We start from the raw sequence: 19131 nt of genomic DNA, 5'->3' as shown, positions 1-19131 counted from the left end.
TTCCCCGAGCAGGAGCCTCCCCTGAAATCTACTCCTCTTGATACTCTGTGTCTTCAGTACTGTGGCAGAAAATTAATAATTCTTAGTTTGCTATGATAGACAATCAGTATATTTTATTTTACGTGGTGAGGGAATTAAAGAAGGTAAGGTTTTTGCTTGACATATGCCTGGCAGACCTTTGGAACAAAAATGGAGGAGATGATGTCTTGACAGTTGCCATCTCCCTTGTGTCTATAGCTGGTCATGTGGGTGTAATCATTGTTCTCTAGCTGCTGCCTTTAGCAAACATCTTAGCTGTCCATGCTTCACTCAGTGTGGTGAGCCAGACCATCATTTATGAGGAATCTGAGCCATTAATAATCCTACCCAAATTGGGGTTCAGTCGTCTTTTTTATATAAGTGTGTATTTTTGTTTTCTCAGTTACACTTATTTGTTGGGGCACGGTGGAGTGCATGTACCACAAGCCCCGTGTGGAGGTCAGGGGACAGTTTGTAAGAGTTGGCTCCTCACTTCTACCTTGTGGGTCCTGGCCATCAAACTCAGGTTATCAGACTTGGCAGCAGACACCTCTACTGCTGAGCCAGCTTGTGGGCACAAACTTTATTTTACTATTTGATATTTATTCTAAACTGTCAGCAGCAGTGGAGTGTGGACCAGTGACACAGCTCTGCTGCTGCCCTCAGTAACCTTCAGTGTTCTTTTCCAAGACCTCATTAAGAGTAGAGTTTATGAGCCTGGCGGTGGTGGCGCAGACCTTTAATCCCAGCACTCAGGAGGCAGAGGAAGGCAGATCTCTGTGAGTTCCAGACCAGCCTGGTCTACAGAGCAAGTTCCAGGACAACCAGAGTTACACAGTGAGACCCTGTCTCAAAAAAACAGCCTCTGTTCCCCAAAGAATATAGCTTAAGATAGTTTTCATCACAGGGTGAATAGACAGGTTTAGGCAAAGGCAGGACACATCCAACTTAACTGTAGGCTTCTCAAGAGTTACAATTAAGTGTCTTTACAACAGCCACTTATAATTTTGGTGACTTCTGAAGTTCGATCTCAAAGGACAGCTAAGGAACCTAAATAAGATCACAGAGTGTTTTTCAATGCACATTGGGTAGGATTGCAGCTGATAAAATGCAAACCTAGGTCACTGTCTGCCTATTGCAGATCTTCACTGCTAAACCTACCTGGTTTTTTTCTAAATTCTAACACAAAAAGAGTAACTTTTCCTTGCTTCTTTCTATTTCTTTAGGTACTAAACAAAATCCTAAATAGGGTTGCTCTGACACTCTGGGCAATCCCACACAATATACAGCTACTTACAGACCTCCTTCACTGACCCCAAGGCAAAGGGGTAGCTTTCCCTCTTCCTCATGTCTCCAGGCAACTGCCAGGATTTAAAAATGCCTACCCTATTGTCATTCTCTCACACTAATGAAAGGTCCTTTAGAGCTTCGAAAACAAACAAAACAAGTCATTAGTGTTGGAGAGGAAGTTGGGTTTTGTTTTTGCTGTAAATAAAAGTTTATAATCTTGTTCATGAGATTCCCAGAACATTTCAGGTTTATGTCATCGAAAGGACTAAGGCCATACTCAAGGCTCTAAGGCTCAGGCCTTCAGCGTGGTCCCTTGCTGTGTTAACATTTGTATTTGAAGTACATATAGAAGGAATATTTTATGTAGGTGTCCTCAGCAAATGTTAACTGTTGCCTCTTTGCTGATGAAAGCCTTCAGTCAGACTCTGTAATGAGGGGTTCCTTTCCTTTCCTGTGGCTCCTTGACAACCAACAAAAAGCTGAGTTTCCATTTGTGTGTGTGTGTGTGTGTGTGTGTGTGTGTGTCCCTCCCTCCTTCCCTCCCTCCCTCCCTCCCTCCCTCCCTCCCTCCCTCCCTCCCTCCCTCCATCCCTCCCTCCCACAATGCAGGGTCTCAGCCCAGTCTAGCTAATAGGTTTTTGCCCCCCTCCCCATGAGTTTCTTCACCAATGCAATAAGCTAGATCAAGCTAAATTAAAATAATGGTTTATTGAGAACAACTCTCAGGCAGGTCCTCCAGTTCCTGAGATTGGGGTCACACCCACAAACAAAAACGGAGATTTTTATGGATTGTAGATGAGGGGTGATGATGTGACCATGCAAGTTGGGTTTGTGTCCAAGTATGGTCAAAAACTTAATGTTTAGGCAGAGACTTGGGCAGTTGGCAACTTTTAGGGGGAGGAAGCTACAGTAGCAACCAAGAATGCCGAACTGGGGAGGATGGAGGCTCTCTGAGCTGGGTGGGCTTTGGAGACAGATGAGAGAGAGAGAGAGGGGGGGAGAGAGACAGAGACAGAGACAGAGACAGAGAGACAGAGAGACAGAGAGAGAGGACCATGTAGGGGTGAGCCAGAGACCTCAACTGAACAATAGCCAAGGATGGCCTTCTGTCTACCCACTGTCCCAGGAGTACCCATCCATGACTAGGTTATGCGATGCTGGAGATCAAACCCAAGGCTTCATGCTTGCTTGATAAACACTCTACCAACCATGCCACACCCTCATCCTTTAATTTGATGTTTCTACATAGCTCAGTCTGGCCTCCAATGCACATTTTTCCTGTCTCTGACTCCCAAGTACTAGGACTGCAGGCATGTATCACCACACTCAGTTTTGCACCTGAATTTTTTGAAACGTGATCATAGTGCAGGGACTGAAAAGTTGCAGAAAACGTCTATTTTCCTGGTTTTCTTTTCTTTTTTGTTTTTTTGAAGCAGGGTTTCTCTGTGTAGCTCTGACTATCTTGGAACTCACTTTGTAGACTAATCTGGCTTTGAACTCAGAAGTCCACCTGCCGGAATGCCATGTTCAGCTTTAGTGCATGGGAGAGGGACTTGGCCCTGCCCCAACCTATTATATCAGACTTTGTTGACTCCTCATGAGAGCTCTTACCCTTGAGGAATGACCTGGGAGTGAGCTCTGGGGGAGCTGGGGGCGGGGGAACAGAGGGAAGGGGGGGGGGAGGGCGAACTATGGTTGGAATGTAAAATGAAATTTAAAAGAATAAATAAATTATAAAAAAAAAGAAAGAAATCCACCTGCCTCTGTTGTGCTGTGATTAAAGGCATGAGCCACCACTCCTGGCTATTTTCCTGGTTTCCTTTATTTTCTTTTTTTTGTTTTGTTTTGTTTTGTCAAGACATGGTTTCTCTGTTTAACAGCTTTGACTGGCCTGGAACTCACGTCATAGACCAGGCTGTTCTCGAACTCATGGAGATTCACCTGCCTCTGCCTCCCAAGTGCTGGGATTAAAGATGCATACCACCTCCGCCCGGTTTATTTTGTTTATTTCTTCACAATGAGCAATTAGATCTCATTGTCAGTAAAAGCTGGTGAGCCTGTGCTAATGAATGCAACAGTTGTTCATAATCTGGTGGCAAATGACCTTTAAATGCAGCCATGTATAGAAGCTGTCTGTGGGGAGCAATTTAACTTCCAAATGATGTTCAGGAGTACTTATCATTTAAATATGCTCTTCCTGTCAATAAGGAATAGCAAACACTGGTTAGATTTCTGATGTTGATTCAGACGGTAGGAAATCTGCTGAATAAATTAGTGTATGTTTGATTTATATTGACCCAAAATTTTTTACACTGCTGTGTTCCAGGTCAAGGTGACATGCATTTAAATGCACCGTAGAGCATAGGTCACAGCTGACTGACAGGAATGCTTACACTGTTTTTAATTAACTTTTAAATATTTTTCTTAAATTCTTTCTCAAGAGCCAGTTATTAGAAACAGGATTGAACCTAAGTTAGAATGTTAATGGAGAACTTATTTTAAAAGTCAATAATCTTGATCGTTCTCCTAAAAATTACGGGAGTATATTATGGCTTTGTTTTAGCTACTGATTTGTATCAGATACTGAATATGCCTTTTTCTTTGATTATTTTTAGGACCATTCTAAGATAACATGAACAAAAACCAAAGTAATGGACAGTTCCTGCATGAAGTGCTTTATAGAACGCCTGTTTTCTTAGCGCTCTGAGCTTTTTCATTGATGGTGTTATATGTATGATAAGGACAGTCATTTGCAGGGGAAGGATGTGGGAGGGTTTTCCCAGTCATCCATTCGTTGTTTGCTTTACTAATCCTTGGTTTGCCCTTTGAGAGAGTATCTTTACACTGAATCTCATTGCTTTGGAATCTCTAGGTTTTTCGTTTTTGCCCCATAGAAGAGTGTTTGCATAATTCAGAGTTGTACAAAAGCTTTTATTCTTTTTAACCTTGGAGTTTTGTTTTGTTTTTTTTTTAAAGCCGAGCATGGTGGTACAAACTACACCACCAGATAGGAGAGGCCAGAGCTCTCTGTGTGTGAAGGCAGTCTGGACTACTTAGCTGAGATCCTGTCACCAAACAAACAAAACTCAAAATAAAAAACAAACAAATACCTACAAAAATTGAAAGTTGAAACAAAGGGGGCTGGAATTATGGCTCAGTAGCTACAAGTACTTACTACTCATACAGAGACCTAAGTTTGGTTCCCTGCATTCATGCTGGGCTGCTCAGAGCTGCCTGTAACTTCAGCTCTAGGGGGTCTGAAGCCATCTTCTGTTCTCATGGGCACAGTTACATGTATTGACATATACACAGAGACACACAAATACAAGTCAAATAAAAATCATAAAAGCAAGGCGCTGGAAAGACGGCTCAGGGGTTAAGAGCAATGTGTGCTCTTCCAGAAGGCCCGAGTTCTATTCCCAGCCCCTACATGGCTGCTCACAACTGTCTGCAACTCAGTTCCAGGGGATCTGATGCCCCGTTCTGCTTCACAGGATCCTGCGTGGATGTGGGGTGGGCACATAAGCTCGTACAACCACACATAAAAATAAAACAAAAATGCAATTAAAATAACCGAAACAAAAACTCTCCGATTTTAACCAGGCAGTGTGCTCTGGGCTTGTGGCGAGCAGGCTGACCTGGGCCTTGCATCCTGAGGAGCTATATGTTCTCAGAAGGCAACACAGAGTCCAAACCCTTCATTATACCCTCCACTGCAAAACAGGCTGCCTGCAGTTCTTGAAAGTAGCAGTCCTGTCCCTGCCAGGTTAGTGACAAGTCACACTGTGGTTCTTTTGTTGAGGAAAGACTTTTTAATGAATATATTTTACAAATACACGGGAGAGTCATGCAATGCTGCCTGCATTGGACGCAGTCCTGGGCTTCAAGTGTGCACATTCCTTTGCAACTGGACCTGTGAAAGCAGAGCCTTTCATTTCACATTTATTGTTTGCTGTGACCCCTGCATTGTCTTCAAAACAGAGGAACACCCCATCTTTTCTTCGACTTTCGTTGTCAAATTACCCCTGCTGGATGGACCTTTTGCCTTAGTTCTGGTTTGCCTTTCTTAACCGTGGCCATCACTGTGTTGCCCACGCCAGCAGCAGGAAGTCTGTTCAGTGGTCCCCTGATGCCCTTTACAGAGATGATACACAAATTTCTGGCGCCGGTATTGTCAGTGCAGTCCATCACAGGAAGACCCAGGGAAATCCGGAATTTCGCTCCAGAGGACCCACCACATCCTCGCTTCGACATCATGGAAGCCTGGAAAGGGTCAGAAAGCCACGCTGTGGTTCTTTAGTCTGTGGTGTTGTGCCTACATTTAACGTGACTAGACAGCATTGCCCCCAGATTGTCCCTGATGGCAGAAGTGACAGTGTTGAGTGTTCACAAGGGCGTTGAAAGCTGTGGGAGACGGGAGGCAGAGACAGAGGTGGCTGGATCTCCGAGTGCGAGGACAGCCAGGGCTACACCGAGAAACCCTGAAAAAAGAAGACCATCACCCCCAATAAAGGAAAGCAAGAAAAGAAAGTGGCAGGAAAATGACAGTGTGGTGCGCCTGTGGGATGAGTCACTCACTGGTGACTTAGGACAGCTGTGCAGCAAGCCACTCTCTTCAGGGAGTATGAGAGGCAGAGGGAGAGGGGGAAGTGGCGAGCGGAAAGAGTTGTGGTTGTCAGGACCAGGCAGGGAGCTGGGCTGGAGGCAGTGAGAGGAGGCAGGTGCGCTGGTTAGTTTGCTGTTTGTCAACCTGACCCGTGCTACTGATAGCCGGGAAGAGGAACCTTGATTGAGAAAAATGCTTCCATTAGAGGCCCAACGGGCAAGTCTGTGGGGCATTGGAGCCCCGCTGCCCGGGAGCAGTGCCATCGCTGGCCGAGTGGTCCTGGACCTTAGGAGAAAGCCACAGAGAGCAAGCTAGTAGAGTGTTCTTCACGTAGCTTCCGCTTCGGTTCCTGCTTCTGAAGTTTAGTTTTGAGTTCCTGCCCTGCCCTCCTAAAATACCACCCTTTTGGTTGTGGTGATCACAGCAGCAGAAACCAGCCTAAGACAGGGAGGGGTGCATTGCCAGTATGATGATTGTCACCTCTGGATAGATCTCCCTTACAAGGATGGGGGAGGGGTGGGCAGTTTTGAGTGCCAAAGCATGATGCTGACCGAGGTGCTCATCTGGACCTACACTTTAGACTTGAGCAGAAAGGTTCCAAACGGTGATGCCTTATGTCAGAGAGTTTGAGAGCTCTGGGATGTGGATATAGCTACTCCGCCTCTTGCTGGGGATGGAACCCAAAGCCTGAATGTGCTTGATAAATGGTCTACCACTGAGCTATACTCCTAGCCCAGCTTGAGGCTTTTCATTTTGTTGCCTTGGCTATCCTGGAACTCCCTCTGTAGACTCACAGAGATCAGCCTAGCTCTGTCTCCCAAGGGCTGTGATTAAAGGCATATGCCACCAGGCCTGGCTGGGAGGCTTTCTTCAGTGATTCCGATGAGCAGTCAAAGATGAAAGCTAATTCAATAAAATGTCCCAAGACTCAAGGAGGACGTCTGAGGATATCACTAAAGTTTCAGAAAATGGGCAGGACATGAGGCTATGAAGGGAATACAAAACAGACCCCCCCAAATGGTTTTCCAGGCTTTGCCTAGGCTGTGGTACACTCCAGGTGATTTTAATTTGTAGCTAAACCTACACACCTTGGGATGGGTAACTTATTATAGTCTGTTTTCTGTTGGTGTGATAAATACCATGACCAAAAGCAAAAGCAATTTAGGGAGGAAAGGGTTTGTTTTGTTTAATCTTATAGGTTACAAACTATTGTCAAGCGAAGTTAATGCATGAACTCCTCGAGGCAGGAACTTGAGCCAGAAAACCACAGAGAAAGGGCTTATTGGGTTGTTTCTAAGCTCCGGTTCAGCTACCAGGTCTACCTAGAGATGTCACCTCCCATAGTGGTGACTAGCAATTCTTGGTTCTTGGTTCTCCCCAAGTTCACAGCAGTCTGGAAAGGTGTTCTCCAGAGTGTGTAGTTAGTGTTGCACAGAGGAGAAGCACCAACATTGTTTCAAAGATGTAACAGTCAGCCAGTCACGTTCTGACTCCAGGCTGAGCGGCAGAGTGACCTCAGAGAGACTCTTCCGACCTCAGCTTCTTGGAAGAATGTCTAAGGCGTGTGAGGACTCAGGGGCTAGATCCACTTGGCTCCACATTCTGGCCTGATGACTAGTGAGGAAGCTTGTGAAAGTCATCTAATCTTCCACAACCTGACTTCCAAAAATGTGCACAAGTACCTTGGCCCTCACTTAGGCTCCAGCGAAAATTCTAGATGCACAATAAGAGCTTGTAATGTGGGAGTTGCTATTATTTCTAATGCTGCTAATTATATGCTCATAATTATCCATTATAAGTGTTTGACAGTTGGGGTTCAGATGATATAATGTACGTTACTCCCTTTCATCTTATATATTAGAATTTTTTCTCATCTTTGGATAATTCCATATGTAATTCACCACTTAAACCAGAAACAATTCTTTTCTTTTTAAAAAAGTTTCCCCCATATAACATTTTATTGATTCTCTGGGAGTTTCGTATCAGGCACCCCATCACAGTCCCTTCCCAGTCCTTTATGTCTACCCACCCCTCTTAGTACCTTCCCCCCAAAAGAAGTAAAAGGTTAAAATAAAAAGCCACTTTATATCATCTGTGTAGTCACTGGAGCATGGTCAAACTCTCACCGAGGCCTTCCACGTTTCTACTTCCCAGCTGTGAGTCCGCAGTTATACATCACAGCAGAAGTAGCCCCCTTGCTCTTCACCGTCAGCAGGGGCAGGGATCATGGACCTCCACTCAGTTTCTGGCAAAGCAGGACCACAGACCCAGATAAGGCCCCCGGAGGCTGCCTGGATCACGGACATCAATATGGCCCCCTGGTGGTAGCATGACCTATGGACATTGACCTGGCTTCAGGCTGCCGCACAGACCATGGGACATTCACATGGCCTTTGGTGGTAACTTGAACTGCAGACATGGACATAGACCCTGGCTATAGTAGAACCACAGACCCAGACATGGCAGCTGGACATCACCCTGGCCCCCCGTGGCAGCACAGCCTACAGACATCCATGTGTCTAACCCAGACCATAGATATTAACGCACACTCCAGCTATAGCAGGGCTATGGACCCAGATGTGGCTCTCAGTGACAGTGAGGACCTACCTGGACTTCACCATGGTCTTAGCTGGCAGCTCAGGCCTCCCATATTAACATGGCCTCTGGTGGTAGCCTGCCTCAGAATGGCCCCAGGCTGCAGTACAGACACAGTCATCTACTTGACTCTCAGTGGAAACAGATATCATCCTGGTCTCCAGCAGAGTGTGGCCAGGTGGGGCTTCAGTGGTCATATTACTGACTGTCTCACCCTGCCTTGAGACTCAATTCTTGCTTACTTGTTTGAAACATGGCTTCTCTGTGTAGTCCTAGCTGTCCTAAAATTTACTCTGTAGACTAGACTGGCCTTGAACTCGTAGAGAAGATCCACCTGTTTCTGCCTCTGCCTCTTGAGTGCTGGGATTAAAAGCGTGTGCCGCCACCACTACCTGACTGTTGTTTGTTTTTTACTTTTTAAAGACAAGATCCCATGCTGAGTTTGCATGGCCACGGCAGCTCCTGTCCTTTCCATCTGTGTTGGACCCTACCCCTCCCCCCCTTTACTCTTAAAACAAACAAACAAACAAACAAAAACCCCCCTAAAACAAGCAAAGACAAGGTCCCATGTGTCTAGCCCTGGTTAGCCTGGAGTTCAATGTATAGTGAACTTGAACTTCTGATGCTCCTGCCCCCACCTCCTGAGTGCTAGGATTAAACGAGGGTGCCAACATACCCAACTTCAAATGGAAACTCTAAGCAGTGTCGTATGAACTTTCCAGTGCTGCTAAACTGGAAAACGCCGTTTATAGCCATTCCTCTCTGGATGCTCCGTGCCGGATTAGCCGCTGACGTCTGACATATCCTGCTTGTTTAACTGCATTTGACAACCAGTTGCTGACAGCTGTTGGTTGGCGGTAGGGCACTCCAGCCTCTTGCCAAACACCTGGCCTTGCTTTAGGCTTCCCATAGTCTTCTCAGGTAAACTTTGCATGAACTGGTTTCCTACCTTTTTAGAAGAGGCCAGCCGTGCCCGAACATGACAGCGTCTTCACTTTAGATTGGTGCTGAGTAATATCAGTTTTCATTTCACATTGGGGAAATGTGCCGTTTGATATTGGACTATGTTCTTTTTTTTTTTTTTTTTTTTTTTTTGGTTTTTTACGAACCAGGGTTTCTCTGTATTGTTTTGGAGGCCATCGGTCCAGCCCAGCCTTGAACTCACAGAGATCCGCCTGCCTCTGCCTCCCGAGTGCTGGGATTAAAGGCGTGCACCACCACCGCCCGGCTGATATTGGACTATGTTCTTAATAATTGTGCTTATGTTATATATCATTTAAATACACATTTCCTGATTTATGAGTCTTTTTTTAAAATCATAGCCTACTACCTCCTGTTTTATATTTTATACTATGGAAATGATGTTAGGCCAGAAACAAATTAGAGCATTATTTTTAAAATTAGAGTTTAGGAGGCTGGAGATACGGCTCTTTGTAGAGAGACAACTGGAGTTGATTCCCAGCACTCACATAACGACTCCTAATCATCCTAACTCTACTTCCAGGGAAGCTGATGCCCTCTTCCGGCCTCCAAGGGTACTAGATACTCACATGCCACAGATAACATACTTGCCAGCAAAAGTCATGTGCATAAAATTAAATAAATATCTAACAATTGGCATTTACATTGTTTAGAAAGCAGCTGAGACCGTGTGTTTGACTGTGGAACTAGTAGCTAAAGGACATCGTGGTGGGAACTGAAGAGGGTTTGCAAAGGCGACAAGAGCCTTGATATGAGGAGCACACTGGAGGCCAGCAATGGTTGACAGTGCCCAGCTGAGAGTATCATGGAAGCCAGTTCTCTTACTACTGCACAAGAAGTTGCTGAATAACTGTGGACCATTCCCTAGGCTGTGGGGCATTCGGAGCAAATTGGAAAGGTGAAAAGTCACCTTGACCTACTATCCTCTTTATTCTGTGCAACAACTATCCGTTACTTTTCTGGATTGAGACTTGTGGTGAAAGGCGGCTGTTATATAAAAACTGGCAAAAACTGGCTAGCTCAGTGGTTGGACTGAGAAGGTACTCAAAGCACTTTATAAGGACAGATGGGTGCACATGTGTGCACACACACACACACACACACACACACACACACACACACACACTCAGTGAAACCATTGTCTGAGAAGTTGCTCAGTAAATCCTTGGGATGAATAGGAAGCAGCAACATATGCAGCCAGCTTTGTTCAACAGAAAGGGCCTGGTTCTTTGGACAACACCCAGTCACACACAACACAGCTAAGGCTTCGAGAGATGAATGAACTAGGCTCTGGTTTTGTCTCATCCACCATGTTCATTGGACGTGTCAAGAATGGACTACCCTTCTTCCAGCCTTTTGACAACTTTTTGCAGAGAACCAGCAGAATGTAGAAAAAGCCCTCATAAGTCCAGTGACTTCCAAGACAGGATTTTCGTGATAGAAGAAAAAACCTAACATCTTGTTGCCCAAAAGGCATTGATTATAATGGTTCCTACTTTGATGACTAAAGATGTGTTTGAGCCTAGTTGCAGTGACGGAGTCCACAGCCTGGACATGCACTTCCTTTTGCACCCACCCAGTTTGTTCCTGTAGCCTGGCAGTGGCACAGGGCCAGTCCCCATTCAGTCCCGTTCTTGCCTTTTGCTCTGATCAGAAATGATCCCTGACTCATTGCCGCTGAGCTTCCGCCAGGTTCAGATGAGGTCAGTTTGTGAGTGAAAGTCATTTTAACCTCGAGTTTCTTCTCAAAGCTATTTTTGCAGTCTGAGCTTGTTTTTCTTGACTTCTGGCTCTAGAAAATTCCTGTGCCACTTTTCTTCCAGGGGCCCAGAGAATTCTAAGCGCCTGTGTGGGGGAAGGTAGCAGTCTAACTGGAAGTATAGCTCAGGCTTCCTATGATTGACTGTGAGTGTGTTTGTAATCTGAGTGCTTGGGAGGGCCTGAAGAAGGGCTAGTGGGAGAGCCTGGCAGAAGCCAAGGCAGTTGGTAGTGGCTGAGGATTAGGTAAAGGGATAGAGATGGAAAGTTCAAGTCACAATTTCATATGAGCCCCAAGCTGGGAGTAAGGCCCCAAGTCTAGTACCAGAGAACTGATCTAGCTGGTGCAAGCTCTGGGGGTCAGTGCCCAGCACTGTGTCCCCCTCAAGAGTTATTAGCATCAATATTTATTTAGACTTTCCCCCCTCAACCAATAGTTTTTATAGGCCTTCAGTATCCTAGGCACTGCTCTGGGCCTTTAGTGATAGGGTTTTGTTTCTTTTTAAAAGTTTTAAGATTTACTTAATGTGGATGAATGTTTTTGCCAGAATATATATGAGTTTCATCATTGTGTGTATGTCCAGTCTCTGTAGACACCAGAAGAGCATCAGATCTCTTGGGACTGTGAGTCATCATGTGGTTGCTGAGAATCGAGCCCAGAGCCTCTGGAAGAGCAGCCAGTGTTCTTAACAGTTGAGCCATCTTTCCAGGCCAGGGTTTTATTTCTAAGACTCTTAATAAATACCAGCAAACTCTTAATGGAGACTATCTATTTGTGAAATAATATATAGTAGAGACCTCTTATTGTTCTGTGGAGAGAGAATCATAACCATATAGTTATGTTGTCAAGCATACACGGGGATAGTTTCTGCATCATTAGGACAGGCTAACCAGGGGACTGGTGATACAGCTTTGTTGGTAGAGTGCTTATCTAGCATGCACAAAGTCCTGGATTGGATTCCTAGCACCAGGTATAGTGGTGCATGCCTGTAATCCTAGCATGCCAGAGATGGAGGCTGGAGGCTCAGAAGTTTAAGGCCATACTGGGCTACATACTGAGCTCAATGCTAGTTCAAGCTAAATGAGACCCAAGTTTTAAAAAAACACAAACAAAAACCTAGAGTACCTAGTCCACAGACTCATTGCCAAGATTAAATGAAATAACATATGGGATATGCCTGGCGAAGGGTGCAGTTAGTTCAGTCAATGTCAGCAGCTGTTACTGTGATTGTCTCTGTCTTCACAACCTTGGCTCATTTCCTCCCCTGAAGACCAGGTTCTGGAATACAGCTGGGAGAGCCCTGTGCACTACAAAGAGGCAGAGGCTACAGAGGATGGGGAGAGGTGTCTGGGGTGAGAGGTTGTTGAAGCAGGGGTGTGAAGGTGTTGACTTTGGATGCTGATGGAGGAAGGTATAGCGTGCTTTACCTCTTCTGACCCTGGACCGAACAGCACTGAAGCCGGTGCTTGTGAGCAGGGAAGAACCAAGGTTAGGCTCATTTTGTAAATTTGACATTTGGGGAAGGATGGTCTGTGAGACAAAGATAGCAGCATGGTTGAAGAATGGGCTTGGCAAGTGATGAGAACTTACTGGACAGACTCCTGGCCCTACCTCACTAGCCACATGTTGAATGGGAACCATTTACTCCAGTATCCTGAGTGTAGAGATAATAGTGACCATAGAGATTGTTTAATCAAATGAAATATTACTCCCAAATACCTACACACAGCTGGTTCTGTCACAGTATTATATCTAAAAGCTAAAATATTTTGTTGTTTTGAGGCAGGGTATCCAGTAGCCCAGGCTAGCCTTAAGCTTACAGTCCTCGTGTCCCTGCCTCCTGAAGGATTCCAGGCAGGCACCACCATTCTGTGCTATATTAGTTTGAGTGCAATTAATCCATAAGCCCCCCTCTCCCCTCGCTACCAAAGCTGAATAGAAAAAAAGATAAAGCCTTTTCAGGTAAATGTCGGCTAGAAATTTCAGAATGGTAAAGAGAAGTTTGGCCTAAGTGTATTTTACCCATAAACTATTTACATGGCCAAGTGTGTCCAGTAGAGACCATTAAAGCTGATTAATGATAACAGCTTCACCAAGTGAAAACATATGATACCCTGGGGGAAGATGACCCAGAACTCTGCAGAGCGCAGGTGCTCATGCCACCATCATCTGATCCACGCCAGGTGAGTGCTCCCCAAATCCTGGATTCAGCCCAGATGGGGAGCACTTTGCCTGTGGTCACCGTACCTTAAGTTCAGGGAAGCATGAAACTAGGAAGAGGAAAAGGAGGATTTAAGTCAAGTTCTTGGGATGCAGGTCACATTTCTGTAGCCCAGAGCTGTGAGCCATGGAGCGGGTTGCATTGCATTCCTTATCTCTGAGGTGAGGTAGTAACTGAGTTTGTTATTTATGTTGGGACATGGTCTTATGTATCCCAGGCTGGCCTCCTACTGGATGCGTAGTTCAGGGAGTCTTGAATCCCTGGTTCTCTTTTGCCTCTACCTCCCAAGTGCTAGCTCTACCACCATGTCCCGCACAGATTTCAATTAAGTGAGATCCAGTATCTATGTCACAGGGTTATTGTAGAATATTCAGGACACCTAGTAACTTGACCTTCCGGGGAGCCTTCACAAATAGTTTCAATTTTAAAATGTTTAGATTACATTATTTAAATCAGGGTTATTTACTACTGTAGCTAATTTTATTTTAAAAATTTGAAAGATCTTTGTTTTAATTATACCTCGAAGTGTGTGAATATGTGCATGTTAGTCTGCAGAGACAGAAGGAAGTGTCAGATTTTCTGTGATCTGCCTGATGTAGGTGTCAGGAATTGAACCCTGGTCCTCTGGAAGAGCAGCCAGAACTCTTAACCACTGAGCTATCTCTCCAGTCCCCACGACTGTAGCTAATTAAAAGAAATTATTGTGTGTATGTACCCACACAGCATGCTGCATAGAATGGAGGTCAGACAATAGTCTGAGGGAGCTGGCTCTTCCCTACCATGTGGGTTCTGGAATCAAACTCAGCCTGAGACTTCAGTGGTGAGCACCTTTACTTGCGTGCGTGCATTCTTGTGCATGTGTGTGTGTGTGTGTGTGTGTGTGTGTGTGTGTGTAAGAAGTGAGGGAGAAATGGACACTTTAGAAAATTTTAAAGAAACATATTTATTGTATGTTTGTCTGAGTGTGTGTATAAGTTCCGTGTGTTAGCATGAACCTGCAGAGGTCAGAAGAAGATGACCGATCTCCTGTAGCTGGAGTTCCTATGTAGGTGCTGGGAACCAAACCTAGATGAAGAAACTGTTAGGGTGTAGCTGAGATGGAGGCAGGGAGGAATGAGTCCTGGGAGACTACTGTCCATGTGCCCTTTATCTGCTGGTTAGTGCTCCATTTTTCAAATGTGCTTTTCAAAAAAAAAAAAAAAAAAGAAAGAAAGAAAGTAAAGTCCAGCGTCAGACCGCATCACTTAGAGAGTATGTATGCACCTACCTACCCGCCAGCCTCCATCCAGCTCAGCCCCTCTGATGGAGTCCAGGGTTGATTTTTGCCTATAAAAGTAGAAAATGGACCTGATAAAAATGTTTAGTCTGCTAGGCCCCCTTTTATTTATCATATCAGAAAAGAACAATGTTTTGTTGGGCTGTGGTCAAAACAGACGGCGACCTTGCTTGTTCAGAAAAGCTCAAATCTAGAGATAAGGGGCAGAGTAATAGAGCACAATGGAGAGAGTAGAGTGTAATTATTTGTAGCTTGTCAAGTGAAGCCCTTTCAAGCCCCCTGTGATTCGAATCTGGGAACTCTGCACAGTTCCGTAAACTAACCACAGGCAGCATCAGAGAAATCTCCCTGGCCCGCAGACAGCACCGAAATTGCATCAGTTTGTCATGCACGGGGCATGCCAGCTTCACACAATATCATTTGGTTGCAAATGGGGCTGGCCCCAAAGCTCGGGAACACACTCTGTGGTATCTGACGCCTGGCCTGCGATTTGTCATGTCCCTGCTGCTATCACTGTGCAGTAATTTTAATAGGTTCTGATGGTTTCCTTGTAGAAACACAGGATGCATCTGGTTTGGACATAGGGTGTGGCAGGGTCCCTGGTGTGGCCAAAGATAACAAGAGTGTGCACAGGAAACTTGGAAATTCATTTGACCTCATTAAAATTTAGTTGTAGACCATAGAGTGCTAATTTCTGATTTAAAATTCATTGAGCAGTTTAATATTTATATAACACTGGGTTTTTCCTTTTCTTTAGTTGACTAAAATGCATTACTGACTGACGGTAACCTGGACTTTCAGAAGTCACAGCTGTAAGAATGATGTCAGTATAAGGTGATGGCTAGCTTGGTCCTCTACTATTCATAAGTATATAGGCCATGGTTCTCAGTGGTATTGGTGTTAGAACATTGAAAATTGGGCTGCTAGGCTCCACCCAGACCTGCATAACTCTGTCTGTTCCTCATTCTCATCAGCTCCTGGGGGATTGATCTGTATCTGCAAGTTCGAGAAGCTCTTTAGGGAATGCTTTGGGCCATTTGATCAGTTACGCAAAGCTTCAAATCTCTCTTCTGCCAAGTGAGGGTTGTAATACTTGTCATTGCATGGTATTTTAAAGATTAAATAGTGTCTGCCTCTGTCTACCTGTATGGTAGCTGAGAGACAGAATTCATGCCATAAGTAAAAGATATAGTGTTAACTCCATTAACTTCTCTTCAGAGCATTAGAAACCACCTAATTACGAAATGATTCGCTGGTGATCTATTTCCATGGCACAAGGCTTGTGAGATTAACTTTTACTGATCATGGCTGGCTCTAGTGTCAGGATGGCAGTATTGCCACTTTACTGCTTACTTACCTTCTTAATTTTGCCCTACAGCATCTTTGTGTCATGACTTAGAGTTACAGCTAAACCAAGGGAAGTACTGACTGCCTGGAGAGAAGTCCCTGATTGTTGAAGGTTAGTACCATCTTGGGGCATCTAGGTTCTCTTCCAGAGCTCCTGGCTCTATGGCCTTGGCCCATCTTGAATAGCTAGAACTCCTGCCTTCTTTATTATGTCCTTGTTCTGGACCCAATATGGGTACTTGGGGCTCTCTTCATCCCCCAAATCTGATTGTCACAAGTAGAAATACAAGCAAGACCTAAGGGGAAAAAATACAGAAGTAAAAAATAGATACCAAGGGATGTGGTTGGATAGGAGTAATAATAGCTCCCTGTGTTTACAGCACAATAGAGTAACTGTGGTTGACAGCATAGTGAGTATTTCAAAGTAACTAAGAGGGCATTTTGAATGTCCCAAGAGAAACAAATGGTAAATGCCAGAGCCAAGATTACCCCGAACAGATGGTATTCATTGTGTGCACCTCGGAAATGTCAACAGAGTCCCCCAAGCATGTACACAATTGTTATGTGTCAATTAAATTGCAAAGATACTTTTTATAAAGTTCTGAGCCATTTAGAGCAGGGTGGTGGTCAGCAGAAGCCAGGGCACATTAGCAGAAGGTAGCAAGAGGTGGGCAGATCACTGGTACCGAGTTACCATGAGATGCATGAAGGGTGGCTGTAGAAAACAGTAGCCTACTGTACATTCTCAGAGCTAGAAGGACAAATCAAAAATTTTCACCCGAAAGAATTGATAAGCGAGGAGGTGATACCTTGAGTTTGTCTGTCATGTTCATTTGGCTGCTCTCATATTGTAGCATAGCTTTATTTGTAAGTCAGAGTTAATAGTCATCTTTTGTCAGATGTTTAAGTGGATTGTGTCATCATCTTTATAATCTGATTTAATCATTATCGTTATCTATAATCTTATTTTCTCTCTAATAGTTTTTACATTTCATTCTTTATCTTTCTTCCTGTGCATTTTCAACTGTTATCCTAGAGACGTTTCTTTCCAGCCAGAAGGCTTGTATTGAATTCTGGGAAATTATTGCATTCTGGATTGCCTGTGATATGTGCGTAGAGGTCCCTTGACCTGCCCCTCCCTTCCTCTCATCACTCCTGCTTCCCTCTCATCCCTCCCGGGCTCTCGCTCACTGTCCGGCTTGTGCAATGGCACTACCATATCAGCAGTCTTCTCTTCACTCTTCCTAATCGTTGTTCACTGAACTGCTGAGTCCTTCATTGCTCAGCTTAGGCTGTTCTGTGAAGGATTTGTCGCTGACTCCTTTTCACCGTTGTTTTCGTACCTGGACTCACTTGAGTTTATAACATTTTATATTAGTGGGTACTGTTTCTTTCTTTCCTTCTTGACTGCTTTCTGCAAAGTAAGCATTAACTTTTACTGGTTGCTTTTGTATTTTTTTTGGTTATTTATAAACCATCCTCATGTATTGTAGAGTTTTTTTTCTGCAGACTCAACTAGTGAGTCTGTCCTCCCTCCATCCCTCGTATGATTTTTCCCTAGTGATTTGGTGGGCTGTCATACTTTCTGTCCTGTACCACCCCCTGGTCTCTCATTTAGTCAGGCACCTGTCACTTACAGAGAGGCATTTGTTTAGAGTGCAGGCACTGGAACTCCACAACCTAAGTTCCAATCTCCACACTACCCAATATTGTGGCTATTCTGGCTACATCGCTTAGCATTTCTGTGCTTCCGTTGCTCGTTGGTCAAGTGAGGACAATGGCAGTTTGAGGTGTGAATTTTTACTTAGGTAATTTAGTACACTGTTGCTCTGAAGTGTGTCTGACTCATAACCTACACTCACGTGAGTGTTCTGGTTGTAGTGGGAACTGTGCAAACACAGACTGAGCAGCCAGGCCTGTGGTCAACTGGCTGTGTCGCCGAACTCCTTCTGCCTCATACATTCGTTTTTCTTTAAGTGCACCCCTGAGTAACAATAAAACTCCCCAGTTTTAAGCACTAGGTGACCATGGCTTCCCCAACTCCTCAAAATGGACTTTTGATTTTCATTATACCACGTGAAAAATGAGCTAGCAGCCCCCCTGCTGGCCATTGGTCTTGTAGTTCTGTGGGTTCTATATAATATATATAAGCTCTAAGCAGTGAGTATACATCTATACATGAGACAGGGCCTTGCAATGTAGCCCAGGTTGGCCTCAGACTCAATGCCCCCCCAGTCATCTTTCCAAGTGCTGGATTATAGGTATATGCCTTATGTATGGCATGGGGGGATATTTCTGAAATAATTTCAGATATACAAAAATGTAGAAATAATGCAAATAATTCTTATTTCAGGATGGGCAGGTTCGTCCCTTTTAAAAAGCCTTGCTGCTCTGCTTTGTCATTCTGTCCCTGGCCCCTGGGTTGCACCTGTCCCCACATCTTCTTTAGAAGCAGTTGAGACTGTATTGTGCACATTATCTATGCCTCATTATTCTCTTAGCATAGCCACTGTAAAATAACCAGGATGTTTAGCAGTAGCTACATACTCTGTAGTTCATATTTCAAATGCTCCACTTGTCCCAATAAAGCCCTTTATTTCCCCCTGGTGTAGGATGTAGACAATGCATTATATTTAATTGTCATTTGGTCCTCTTTCATTTTGAACTGTCTCTCAGCTTTTCTTTGTCTCCCATGGCATTGCCAGTTTGGCACAAGACTGGTCAGTCATTTATAGACTGTCATCTTCTTCTGGAGTTTCCTGATGGGTAAGTTGAGGTGATGCGTCAGGGGCTGAAAAGATCCATAAGCAATGGGTGTGGCTTCTGCTTATTGCTAACTGGCGGTGCTAATTTTGACTGCTTGGTTAGACTTCGTTGAATTTTTTCCTTTAAAAAATTGGTTTCACATCAAAAAGATCAAGGCTGCATCTCTCATCAGTAACCCCATAAACCAAGAAAGCATGGAGTAACACATGTCAGACCCTGAAAGCAGATAGCTTCCAAACAAGATGAGCTTAAATGTAAATAGCTTCAACTCA

At 44.5% G+C, this 19131-nt stretch overlaps 1 protein-coding gene and 1 pseudogene across 5 annotated transcripts in view; one reads left to right on the top strand and one right to left on the bottom strand.

Moving 5' to 3' along the window:
• Positions 1-19131, top strand: part of Snx24 (sorting nexin 24) — a 140469-nt gene that overhangs the window by 16901 nt on the left and 104437 nt on the right. Inside the window, exon 2 of one of the 5 annotated variants that reach the window (XM_040741816.1) lies at positions 16125-16205. The exons of 2 other annotated variants lie outside the window; for them this stretch is intronic. Coding sequence is in view for 2 of the 3 variants with exons in the window: in XM_040741813.1 (XP_040597747.1) it covers positions 12645-12737 (93 nt within the window). In the remaining variant the exon portion in view is untranslated. Of the gene's footprint in view, positions 1-12284; positions 12738-16124; positions 16208-19131 lie in introns of those variants that run through there. 2 more of the 5 variants (XM_040741815.1, XM_040741813.1) reach the window with 2 other exon arrangements.
• LOC101826437 lies at positions 5154-9398 on the bottom strand (annotated as a pseudogene).

The sequence above is a fragment of the Mesocricetus auratus genome, unplaced genomic scaffold (genome assembly GCF_017639785.1).
Source record: "Mesocricetus auratus isolate SY011 unplaced genomic scaffold, BCM_Maur_2.0 Super-Scaffold_6730, whole genome shotgun sequence".
Classification (NCBI taxonomy): domain Eukaryota; kingdom Metazoa; phylum Chordata; class Mammalia; order Rodentia; family Cricetidae; genus Mesocricetus; species Mesocricetus auratus.
Note: the sequence above shows the minus strand (reverse complement) of the source record. Positions and strands in the feature narration are given on the sequence as shown.